This window comes from Eublepharis macularius, chromosome 9, assembly GCF_028583425.1.
Source record: "Eublepharis macularius isolate TG4126 chromosome 9, MPM_Emac_v1.0, whole genome shotgun sequence".
Taxonomy (NCBI): Eukaryota; Metazoa; Chordata; class Lepidosauria; order Squamata; family Eublepharidae; genus Eublepharis; species Eublepharis macularius.
The window spans coordinates 13,477,419-13,490,784 of NC_072798.1; the positions used below are offsets into that span (position 1 = coordinate 13,477,419).

Consider the following 13,366-nt stretch of genomic DNA (forward strand, 5'->3'; position numbering starts at 1 on the left):
CTGCCGCTGCTGCTGGCAAGCTTTTCTAGTGGCTTCTCTGTTGTGGGGAACAGCCTTCTAGAGGAAGTTAAATGATGTACACCTATCTTGGAGTTTTGGAGGACCTGTAAGACACAACTCTTTAGAAGGCTCTTTGGCTCTTCAAGATGATTGCCCTATGAATACATTGGTTTTAAAAGGTTTTTCCCTTAAGGCTATTTGAAGTGTTTTTAAGCATTGTGTTTTGTAACATTTTTTATTTTTTTAATTTTTATTTTATTAAAGCAAAAAGGGGTACAGAAGATAAGGGGGGAAGAAGGGGGGAAATCAAGGCAAATATAAAACTATGTGCTACAAGGATTACTAAAATGGAGTTCAAAAAACAAAACCTTTATCAATATTAAAATAGAAATTAATATAGTTATTTAGCCTAAATAGTATATATTTTCCCATCTGACTACACAAACAACATTCAAACCTATTCCTGCTTATTATTTCATAATAATAATAATAATAATAAAAGAAAAACCACATTATTTAATTACTACTCCATGTTATCTTTTCCATTTTTAACAATAACAATTATTAGTAATATCACTGCTTATTTCTTGAAGTAACTGATTAGCATGACCTTTAATATAAATATAATGTACTATAAAAGATTTTAATCTATTTCTATTCCTTGAACAAGAAGAAAGAAGAAATTCTTATATCCCTTCTGCATCTCATTACCTTATACTTTACTTTTCAATAACAGTGTTGACTTTATACCAATATATCCAAATTGTACAATCTGCTTTACCTAATCTATATGTTTTGTACCATTTTTATTGATGCTGCCTGTATTGGGTACCAGTTATTTGTAGAAACTTAGGTTGGTATTTTTTTAAAATAAATACATGCACAGAAATATGAGAAGCTGATAACATGAGAAGTGAATATTGTGTCTGGAAAAGAACAATATAAAAGTCAACAGATCATTTAATTTGTCAACAGACTGTACTGTTTGTTCAAATGTATTTAAGCATCAAGACTGTTGGGAAAAGGGCAAAACTTATTTGAGACCAACTATTTTGAATAGATTAATCCCTAGGCAATATATTCACTCAGGAAATATTTATCAAGCCAAAAATAAAAGTCGTTAGAGGACAAACCAAGCAAGTACATAAAAGTTCAGAGAACTTCATTTCTAGAACCAGAAGCTATTTAAATAGCAGATATACACATGGATATAGCCACAAAGGGTCCAGCCCCTTGGGCTTGAGTCTCTGTTAGGTGGCCCACTGTGGTTGGTAAGAAGCTGTTTCGGTTATGTCCTGTCTCTCAAGATGTAATAATGTTGGCTGTGCTGTCTTGGGCTGATCCACTTGCTCATCTTTCGGTGTAATGTGTCAACACAGCCCTTTTCCCTCTCTACATTGGACAGATAGGTCAGTTCCTACATAAAATAATACATGGATACAAATCTAATATTAAAAACCACAACAATGGGAAAGAATTTCAGTCTGCCAGGATTGTCTTGTTTTAACTTGGAAGTAACAGTTCTCCAACAAAGAATTCCGGAAGGAGATTCCAGGATGAAACTGCTGAATTGAGGTTTCACACAACTGCCACCTGATTTGAATGAAGATTTGAGATTTCTGACTTTTTAAAGATGTTAACTACCTTAGAAAAACCTGGTGAACCCTACCCATTATGAGTGTGTTACCTAGCTTAGCATAACTAGTGAATGGTCTCTATACTTTCCTTGATTTGAATTTTGCACAGTTGCGTATTGCCTTTTACTGTTAAATTTTTAATGGACCCTGGAAAATTTTTGACATAGTAAGCATCTGTTTATTGCACTGGAGGAAGGAGCTATATAGTCTGACAGCTTGCACTGGAATAAAATTGTATCTGCTTGTTCTTTTCCCGAACAGACTAACATAGCTATTTCTCTTAAATTTAAGTATGAATGCTTCTGGTAGTTTCAGGTAGCTATCATGTTGGTCTGCTGTAGTACAGCACGATTTGAGTCCAGTGGTGCCTTAGAGCTCAGCAAGATGTTCAGGGTAAAAGCTTTTGGGAGTCAAAGCTTCCTTCTTCAGATACAAAGAAAGTATCTGAAGAAGGGCGATTTGAGTCTTCAAAGCTTATACCCTGAAAATCTTGTTGGTCTCTAAGGAGCCACTGGATTAAAATCCTGCTGTTCTAATACTTCCAGTAAAAAGTGTTGAGAAACTGACCTTTCCAGTAAAGCAATTTAGAAAAAACACACATAAAATTGGGGGCCTGCATTGTGAAGAAGCACTAGCTTTGTTAGTGGTATAACTTGTGTAATGACTTGTTTTGGGTCTGAGCTAGTTTGGTGTAGTGGTTAAGAGCGTAGGACTCTAATCTGGAGAATCGGGTTTGATTCCCCACTCCTCCGCTTGAAACCAGCTGGGTGACTTTGGGTCACAGCTTCTAGGAGCTCTCTGAGCCCTACCTACCTCACAGGGTGTTTTGTTGTGGGGATAATAATAGCATACTTTGTAAACCACTCTGAGTGGGTGTTAAGTCATCCTGAAGGGTGGTATATAAATCGAACGTTGTTGTTATAAATTGGCCTCTTTCAGTTGTTGGATATTGATACTGCTTGAAGAATGTACACAGTACTACAAGCTGAAGTATCTTAGTTATAGTTTTGCCTAGAGTACATTGTTGCCACCACCTTCTCCAGTTTCCCAACATCTGTGTCCAAGACCTTTTTTACCTTCTGGCAGCTTTCTTCTATATATGAAGCAGCAAAAGAAGGCTCTAGGACCAGTTATCGAAAGCAAAGTGCTATAGCAGCCTCTGCTGTCCAAAGTATGCAATTACAAAGAAATTAATTCTACATGGCCAAAATTAAGCTAGTGGGATTTCAAAATTGCTGAAAGTTGCCTGCCTTTAGCAAAACATACAAATGGCTACCAAGCTTTAGAAATGGTTTACTTTAAATATGATTTCCAGAATCTTCTAAAGATTCTGTCAGACTCAGCCACACTTGGTCTTGTGTTCCTTTATAACATACGTGATTTTACCCCACCCCCATATTTGTGGCCTGTAACAGAACAAAATAGACCTGTTGGTTTTTTTGAAGTGGTTAGATGCTAAGCTTGTTGGATGCTTTTTAGTCTTACCTTGGACTTTTTAGTCTTATCTTGGATGAACACTACCTGTCCAGGTGGCTGTCCAGATAAAATGTACATGTGTGTTATAGAGCCATTATTGTATATGACATTTGCCAAAGGGCAAATACTTGTCCTAGCTTATAGTCTAAAGGAGAGACAAGGTAATAAAGTAGCAGAGAGGAGAAGAATTGGGAGAGGCAACTTTGACAAATTAATTGTGCATATGTCTTTCTTAACCATTGGCGGTGGTGGAGAGTGCCCTCAAATCAGAGTTGACTTATGGCGACCCCGGTGGGGTTTTTATGGCAGGAGACTAACAGGTGGATTGCCATTGCCTACCTCTGCAACCCTGGCCTTCGCTGGAGGCCTCCCATCCAGTTACTAACCGGGGCTGATACTGCATAGCTTCTGAGATCGATGAGATCAGGTCACCTGGGTTATCCAGGTCAAGGCCTTTCTTACTTGTTGGATTCTTTAAATTACAGAACTTACCCTAAGCTAATAGATCAAATACAGGCCAAGAGTTCCTTCACCATCCTTATATGCAGTTAAAGGTCTGAGTGTACCCTCTTGAAAGCAACAAGCCATTTATAAATAATAGCATCCTTTGAGTTAAATAATCTCTGGCAGATTTTGCAAGTCATGGATACAAAGAGCAGATAGACTTCACATCTCAAAGTATCATGTTCAGATTCTCACGTTCATATGGATACTTTCCAATTAATAAAACCTGATAAATACAAACCTCAAGAATGTTCAACCTCTTTGAGCCAGTGTGTTGTACGTGTTGTCTCCAGATTCCAGAGGCCCAGTCATTTTTGAGCAGAGATTTATCCAGGTTTAAGTGAAACAGAAGGAAAGCCGTAGAAAGTTTAAAGGTAAAGACAAGAAGATTGGCCTGCAAATAGAAGGGGATGAGAAACCAATATATAGGGATTTGCAGAAGCAGATTGCATGGCGCCATCCATCCTGTCTCATACACATGGGTCAGTTGTTTCATTCCTCCTTTTCCTTTCAGTATTGAACTTCTTGTCAAGTTGCATCACCTGTCTTTGTATCATAATGCAAAAATATTGCTCCTCCTTTCCATCCCCCTGGCTAAAATGCTGGTATTATGTTGTAATTGTCTCCCATATTGATTACCACAGCCTTCTTTTAGGCCTTTGACAGATGCGTCTCACTCCTCTTGCCTGTATGGAATGTTATTCTGCCAAAATCGTTCCACCTTCTTGTTTTGATCAGATGTAACTGCACGATTAAGTTTATTGCTTGATACCCTGCGCATTCTCATTCCTTCCCCCTCACCCTTGCTTCTGCCTTCCCCCGTCTTAATTAAAGTGTGCTTTTATCCTGGTGTCCGATCTTATGTTACCCTGGAACGCATAGTGTATACTAGTACTATATAAACAAGAATTCCCAGAGATGCTTTTGTCTTGTAGTTGTCAGTGCATATGGGTTTTGGGCATCTTTTCATAGGTTCTGGAAGAATAATTATTCTCAAGCATGAAATCACTTATTCAAGTTACCTGATAGCACTGAAATCAGACCGTGAAGGGGAAACCAACTCTTTTTGTCAGATTTAGTATATAGTATGAATACCATAGCTATAGTCCCCTGGCGGTTACTGTTTTTCCAGAAACCAAAAGTCAAATACATCAAGTTAACAGGGTGGCCTGAAGCAAAGACCAAACAAAAAAGCGTTAATCTTTTGTCCCAATGTAATATTATGTGTGAATTAGCTGAATATTCTTTATGGCCAAAGGAAACACTGCTACATATGTGTTGGGGCGGGATGAGAGCACACTAAATCTGTACCGTTCTTGTGAATGCAGTTATCTGAACACTTCCTTGTATGAGTTCATGACATGATAGACATTTGTCCCTTGGTGCAAGTTGCAATCCAAAGTTGATTGTTTGTAAAAGGAATCGGAAATTTGCAGTGAGGGAACTATTTATTTAAAATATTTTCACCTTATAAACATTTCCAAGGCAGTTTAAAGCAAAAAAAAATTAGAAAATAAGGAATAAAACAAGAAAAGAATAAAAACAGCAAACAAGTACAATACAACCATTTAAAATAGTATTGGATATAGAGTTAGGAATTCTTAAACATAAAACGGCCAAAAACATTATTTAACCTATTGCAAGATTATCTGAAACAGTTAATAAAATAGGGGGTGTGGCTCTAAAGGACTTTGGAAAAGAAAAATGTCTTTGCCTGTTACCTGAAATCTCAGGTAACTGGTTTGGTGTAGTGGTTAAGAACATCAGGACTGTAATCTGGAGAGCCAGGTTTGATTCCCAACTCCTCGGCTTGAAGCCAGTTAGGTGACCTTGGGTCAGTCACAACTCTCTCAGCCCCACCCACTTCACAGGGTGATTATTGTGAAGATAATAATAATACACTTTTTAAACTGCTCTGAGTGTGGCATTAAGTTGCCCTGAAGGACAGCATATAAAACAAATGTTAAAAATAAATTCATCACGCTGGCTTGTTTAAGAGATGAAGTTTTAAAGCTTGGCTGTCATTACAGGAAAAAAAACCTGCCTTTGTTAATCTGCAAAGCTTGTAAAATTGGGAGGAGAACATAGAGCAGGCCTCTGAAGAATATCTTACTTGGAAAGTTCATAAAGGATGAGCTATATAGATGATAGGGAAATGAGGGCTGTACCAGTCACCAAGATGAAAAAAGGCAAGGCCAAATGATAATCATGTAGTGGGGAAATGAAAATGTATTGAATGGATACTAAAGCCCCTGCATTTTTCCGCACACAGCTTCATCGGGGGATCTGAAACATATAAAAGCAATATCTTTCAAATCTTGTATTTTGATTGATTTAATATTTTTTTTATTCATTTCCCCTTTATATCAGGTTTCCAGTCCCCTGACAAACCTGCCTGCTTTTTTTTTTTTTTACTATCCCTTGATTTTTCATTTTACCATTGCACCATTGGCATTTTCCCTTGCCTTTCATGTATATGGATGATAACTAGCACTTTGGATTGTGCCCTAAAACAAGCTAACTTTAAAACTAGAGCTTTAAAAACTAGTGAAATACGGTCACTGTAACTTTTTCCTGGTAGCAGCCTAGCCACTGCATTTTGAACCCATGGAAGCTTCCCAGAAGCCATCAAAAGCAGTCCCAGGCAGAGCATGTTGCATTCATTTGACCTGGATATATTCAGGGTCTGGATAGCTGGCCAAATCATGTATCACTGCTGGGGAGAGCAGCTGGAGCTGGTTAAAGGCAGCTACAGAGAATTGTGCTGACCTTGAAGCACTGGACTGAAAAGCACTCCCAACTGCCATACTTACTCCTTAAGGGGGAGAATCAGCAGACTGCTTAATTGGCCTTACCACCAATAGGACCTCAGTTTTACTGTGGATTGGGCTTCAGTTTATTGGTCCTCTTTCTTTACTGTTTTAAGACAAATAAATGTTGCTTGCTGTATCCAACCAGTGGGCTGTCTAGTCCAGTGTTCTATGCCCAACAAGGAACAGCCAGGAAACCTGGGAGATTTACAAGGCAGTTGCGTGAGCAATTCCTGCCCCTCGTCTGTTTGCAACATCTGCTTCTCAAAGGTATACTACTCTGAACAGAAATTTCATTTTTGGTGATCCCTGCTAATAACAACTCATGGTCATACTCCTGCACTTTTAATCCTCTGAAAAAATGTGACGCTACCAGCAGTCATCACATTATGTAATAAAGTCAATGGATGTCTGAAAAGTACTTTAGGCCCTGAACCTCCTGCCCGTGTGTTTCATTAGATGACTTAGGTTGCAGTGCTAAGGACCCTTTCCTAGGAGTAAACTCCACTGAACTTGAGGCTTTATTTGGAGTAATCCTGCTTAGGATGGCTCCCTTTAAGTTCTAATTAAAAGAGGGATTACTCTTATTCCAGTCCAGTCCTAATTAATAAACTGCTCTTAGCTTCTTTTGTAGGAAAGGTTATTCTTTGAATAATCCAGCTGAGGTATCTCTCCATCAGCAGAGGTTTTGGCACACTCTGTCTCGCTTTAGAAGTCACACAGAAGAGGATGACAAGCTTTCTCAAGGATAGAGATGGGGAAGGCCCAGAAAGAAACAGTTTATTATATTTAATATTGCTTTCCCGCAGCTTTACCTAAGACAGAAACCAGATTACTGGGTTTCTAATATTTGAGCTTTTTACCCAGAGCATACTTAAATTGGTGTTAGTGAGCTGGAGGCTATCTGGCATAAGAAGGCTGATTTTAGTGTCAAGTTGATGATTTTAGTTTACCATCACTTTTATCTTTAGGTTAAGAATGGTTCAGTGATTTATACTACTAACTTCTTAGTTCTAAAATTTTGACCTTTGAGTTATGACAGGTAGTGACAGGTTTTGAAATGCTATACTCTAAAAGATGTGTGAATGAAAGGAATTATTAATCACAGCATGATAAAAATGCATTGTGCTGGTGGTGGGGAGGTCACAGTCTAAATTATTGGATCTCTGGGATATAATTTCCTTGTATCCATAAGTGTCTATTAGCACTAATGAGGTTACAATGAAAGTAAGAACAATTAGGATCAAGTCTAAAATTTCTCTCAACATGGTTTTTGCTTGTCCCAGAAAAGGAATAGTATATTAAAATGTGATGGGAACTGTAGATTTGTTGTTGAATGCAGTCAGGGAATGACAAATGAAGGGCTTTTTGTAAGAGTAACTTCTCGCAGTCGGTCTGTAGAATTTTGTAAATGTTTATATATGCACAAATGAAAAAATATTGTGCAGCATTAACTATTCTTAAAAGCTTACAGAGGTTAGAGTGTTGGACTAGGATCTGGGAGACCCAGTTTAAATCCCCCTCTTACTGGATGACCTTGGGACAGTATCATACTCTCAACCTAGCTAACCTACAGGGTTGTTGTGAGGAATAGAACGGAAGAGAGGAAAATGATCTCCATTGGGTCTTTGAGTCTCCATTGGGGAGAAAAGAGGGATATAAATGAACTAAATAAATAAATGTATTATGAGCAGGTAGGGTTTCCAGGTCCCCTTACAGTCCCAGTGGGAGGCTGGAGACCTGGCACTTCCCTTTCTTTGGGCCCCAGCACACTTCACTCTTTTACGCAAAGCACACATGGCCCCGCGCTCATGCGATGGTGTCACTTCTGGGTGACGACATCACACAGATGCAGGAGCATGCGTGCACTTTGCAACAGGCTGATTTGGGCCTCTAATGGGCCCAATTTGGCATGTTTTGGGCCCAGATTGGCCTGCTGCAAAGTGCACGCTCTTGGAGCGACACAGTGACATCAATCCTGGGAGTGACATCATCGCACCGCCCCTGAGAGCATACTTGGGAGGCTTGTTCCTGCGCCCTTTCCCCCACAAGCCAGGTGAGTAGTGGCGTGGGGTGGAAGGTGTAAGTGGGGGTCCCCCGCCCCCACTGGGGGAATGGGATCCCTATGAGCAGGTTTGAGGAAAAGGTCTCACTTAGGAAGCAAAAATTAGTGTCTGTGACCTAATTTGGCATATCTTTCTAAAACAGTGATTGCCATGACTTGTATTTCCAAGCCCTGCTTGCATTCCAAAGCTAGATTAGTTAAGTGTCTGTTTTCTACCCTAATGTGCTGTGCTGTAAACTAGGAATCATTTCTGCATCTTAATACGCCTTCCCCCAGCATTCACTTTGAAATAGCCCATTTATCTTTGCACGTAATTTGCTGGATTCATAGCTTGCGTGTCTCCTTTTTTTCTGTAGCACTCTGATAACGGTAGACTGGTACAATTGCAGTTGTCTGTCTCCCACTCGGGACCATTTGTTCTCTTCTGTTTATTACATACTGTACATAGGTGCAAATACTTAGTAGTGCTCATGTCTAATCTGGGCTGTATTGATGTTGCTCATAATAACTTGATTTAACTGATAGGCTGTCCGAGTGTTGGTACTGCTGATTATATGCAACCAATGTGCCTTGAAGCACATTCTCACGTAATTATTGTTTTTTTAAAAGTGCATGCATCAGATGATTTGGGAGATTTTCTAATATTTCCAGTTGAGGAGGAATTACTTGTGAAAGTGCTCCTGCTAAGCATTCTGGACTGTTTGGTGTAATGGTTAAGAGCTCTAATCTGGAGAACCAGGTTTGATTCCCCGTTCCTCCACTCTCGCAGCTCAACCCACCTCACAGAGTGATTGTTGTGAGGATAATAATAACACACTTCGTAAACCGCTCTGAGTGGGCATTAAGTTGTCCTGAAGGGGCAGTATATAAATTAAATGTTGTTGTTGTTGTTATTAAATGTGTGAAAATCCTAACATCTGCATTGCTTTTGCTTTCCAGATATTTACAGATGGAATTACCAATAAGCTTATCGGCTGTTATGTGGGTGAAAGAATGGATGATGTGGTCCTTGTTAGAATTTATGGAAATAAGACGGAGCTGTTAGTTGATCGAGAGGAGGAAGTAAAAAGCTTCCGCGTGTTGCAAGCCCATGGTTGTGCACCGCAGCTCTATTGTACTTTCATTAATGGCCTGTGCTATGAGTTCATGCCAGGAGAAGCGCTGGATCCGGAGCATGTTTGCAACCCAGAGATATTCCGGTAAGCCTTTTGGCTCTGCTGAATTTAATTTTTTGTTACGTTGTATTTCCTTTCCCCCCTTGGATTTTAGACTAGTCTCCAGACATAGTACTCGTCGTCACCTTACAGATTGCATGGTGCTTTTTGGGAAATCATGTCCCATGTTCAGAGAGAGAATAGTTTTATGTGGGCGAATAAATATCTTGGAGAGGGGGAGGCCCAAGCACTTCCTCTCTGTCCTTATTGCCTTCCCTTGTGCTGTCACTGCCCAGGATTCTGCAGCCTGCCAAAGCATTCAGTTCTTCTGCTCAAACTCTGTCAGTCTCCTCCTCCAGTCCCTTCTGGGGCTTCCGATTCACATCATTAGAGATTTTGAGAGCACGTCGACATAGTAAATTTCATTGTTTGGTTTGGAGAGAATATTTGACCTTGATTGTGTGTCTGATGCTTTGCCAGTTTCTTTTATTGAGGAAAGGACTGAATTGCCAAAACGTGACAGTCAACCGGAAGCCCCGTCTCTCTGCTTGCTTGCAATACTGTGCAAACTCAGAAGTGTTTCAACTGATAATCCTTCCTTAATTATTTCTGTATACTGGATTGAAATTGTTATATTTTTGTACTGCTAATAACAACACTGTTAATAATAAATAATAATATTTTGTATACCATACTATTCTCATTTTGTGTTCATCACATTTTGGGTTACATCAGTGCTTAGTTCTCGTGGCTCCTTCTTACGCATCCAGGGTAATGCCAATCACAGCTTTCGGATCGGGAAGCAATTTTCCCCAGGCCACTTCGGCCAGGGATTCTGGAAGTGTTTTACCATCCTCTGGGCATGGAGCAGAGGTCACTGGGGGAGTGGTGGTGGGGAGGTAGTTGTGAATTGCCTGCACTGTGCAGGGAGTTGGACTAGATGAGGTCCCTTTTAACCCTACGATTCTGATTCATTTGTGAAGTGCTGTATTTCACAGTGGTTCTTTTTGTTACTCTGATTCACTTCTAGCATAATGTCCTTGCCTGTGCTTTGCAAGTACTCCATGAACCTGCTCCACCTAAGATTTCTTCATTGTCTTCCCGCGTACTTTTGTGCTGGACCTGATGATAGCATAGTAGATGTAGCGATTAGAATGCTGGACTAAGATCCGGGAGACCCAGATTCAAATTCTGGCATGATGTTTACTTGGTAACTGCGGACCAGTCACTCTTGTAGCCTAAATTACCTCATTGGGGGTTGTGAGGATAAAAGGAAGGAGAACAGAATGTTGTTTGATTTCCTAAAATACAGCCCGTAAACTCTTCTTTTCTCTCCCCCCTTTCCCGCCCCATTTCCTGGAACTTCTTATAAACACTGCTGAGGACCTCCTGTCTTCCTTCAAACACATATGCATCAATGTATACCATATGTATAATGTGTAAATAATTTATTCCATTGCGTTAGACTCTTTTCTTTATAGTTGTCTCTTGCACTCCAGAGATTAATTTGGAATAAACCTAGGAATGTGGAAGCACAATAAAGGTTATGTCCCCACCCTCACCCCCATCTTTGGCTTTTGCTCCTCAGATACATGTTCTAGTAGGCTATCTTGTTGAAGTTGTTAACCATATTACTGCCAGTTTCCCCATCTCTTCAAGATGTTTCAAAGTGTCATTCTACTTTTGATAAGCAATTTGATAGCTTTCTTTTTATTTACATACATTTTTGTTATAGCTGAATGCCTGTGCTGTCCTAGTGTTGATTCCTGATTGTGAGAGAAAAATTACACTCTGTCTCATTGAACCTGGTTCTACACTTTCCATTCTTTTTTTTTTATATAAAATTTTTTTATTGGATTAGAAGTCAATATTATGCTCATTACAGTCAATTTCCTTTTTATATTCCAATTGGAATTGGAATACACTTTCCATTCTTGTCATGTTCTAAGGTTGTCTCCAAGTCGGTGAACTATTTAGCTCTCTTCCATGCTGGATTCTTAAAACTGCAAGAGATAAAGAACAAGACAAGTATCTTTTAAGGTTGCTGATGGTTAAAGGCAATAGTATTTGCCTGAAAAGCGTGCTAAGTTTAGATTTCTCAGTAGAGATTGCTTAAAGCCCAGCTATTTGTGTACATTATTACAACAAAACTTTATATAAACTTGAATTTCTTACAGGCTGATAGCCAGGCAGCTTGCTAAAATACATGCCATTCATGCTCACAATGGATGGATTCCCAAGTCTAACCTGTGGCTGAAGATGGGGAAATATTTCTCTCTCATACCAAAGGAATTTGCTGATGAGGAATTGCACAAAAGGTAAGTGTTTAAACCATCTTCTGAAACTTATTGTGCAGCTCTAAATGAATGGGGAGAAAACCTGTTGCGGTGAAGGAATAATAAGCTTTTCTTACCCGTTTTCCGCTGGGAAATGTAAGTCGGTAATAATTTAAATCCCAAGCAAAAGTATCAGTTGGAAGTTGCATGTAACTTGGAAAGTTTTCTAATAGTGTTTGCAAAAGCTTATTGAATATCACATCTTCAGTATAGAAACAGAGCATTCATTTCTGTATAAAATCGAAAGAGTGGTCTTCGTGGCAGCGTTGCACTCAAAGAGAGATGCCGTATTTTCTCTTTTCAATCCCCAAAGGTTTCTAAGGGATATCCCAAGCCCTCAGATCCTTCAGGAGGAAATGACATGGATGAAGGAGAAACTGTCCAACCTGGGCTCTCCAGTGGTGCTTTGCCACAATGACCTGTTGTGTAAAAATATAATCTACAATGGAAAACAAGGTAGGTATTGAATACAGCTGTAAGTAATCTTTATTATGTATTGCCTGATATGTAACAGTAGTTTGTATTTAGATAATTACAACTGTACTTAAAAGGAAAATAACCTGCCTAAACATACTTAATTTCTTGTTGCTTGAGACACATTCAGTGCCATAATAACTGTTATGTAGAAATACTGTCTAAATAAAATTGTCAGCTGTAACTGTTAATATGTAAAAAGATCATTATAGCAATTATTATTATTCCATTGTACTGGTAGCAGAAATTGTCTTAATTGTCGTTGGTACAAACTTATTGTCTCCAACAGCCTTAGGAGCACATGTCTCCAGGTTACTATGTATTACCTGTGTATTATTCTGATTTGTCAGATATATTGATGCCACCGAGGAATTCTACATGGTGAAGTATCTGGAAAGATACTTTCCAAGGCACTGTTTATATCCTGCTGATGAGGTACATAGGTATCTTTAAGGCTTTGTTTGTAAATATATTTGAGAAAGGAAGGGTTCTGAAACTGGCTAATTAGATTTATTTTCATTGTATCAGAATTGCAACAGTGTTTCACGTTTTGAAAAGAATGCCTGTGTTCTGACAAGTGAACAATCTACAAGTTATTAAAAATTTAGATATTTGTAATATTTGGTGGGTTTTAGGTTTGGTTACTAAACAACACATTAATTGGGGCAAAAGCCAGCCTTGAGAGTATGTATTTTCTCCCCTCTCTGGGGCAATCTTCTCTTTCTGGCGTTTATCACTTTTTCATATTAACCAATGCAAATTATAGTTCCCTCATAAATCATTGATTGCAATTTTGGTCAAAGAAGCTTAGATTGGAGTATTTATGATGCTGGTTAGTCACTTTTCACATGAAACTGTGAATAATTCGGTGAAGGTGGAGATGGTGGGGGAATATCTCTCTGGGGGAGGA

At 39.1% G+C, this 13,366-nt stretch overlaps 1 protein-coding gene across 1 annotated transcript in view; it reads left to right on the forward strand.

Annotated features, from left to right (window-relative positions):
• Positions 1-13,366, forward strand: part of ETNK1 (ethanolamine kinase 1) — a 49,930-nt gene that overhangs the window by 17,780 nt on the left and 18,784 nt on the right. The window contains exons 2-4 of the mRNA XM_054989294.1: positions 9,432-9,691; positions 11,824-11,964; positions 12,296-12,438. Coding sequence (XP_054845269.1) covers positions 9,432-9,691; positions 11,824-11,964; positions 12,296-12,438 — 544 coding nt within the window. The remainder of the gene's footprint in view (positions 1-9,431; positions 9,692-11,823; positions 11,965-12,295; positions 12,439-13,366) is intronic.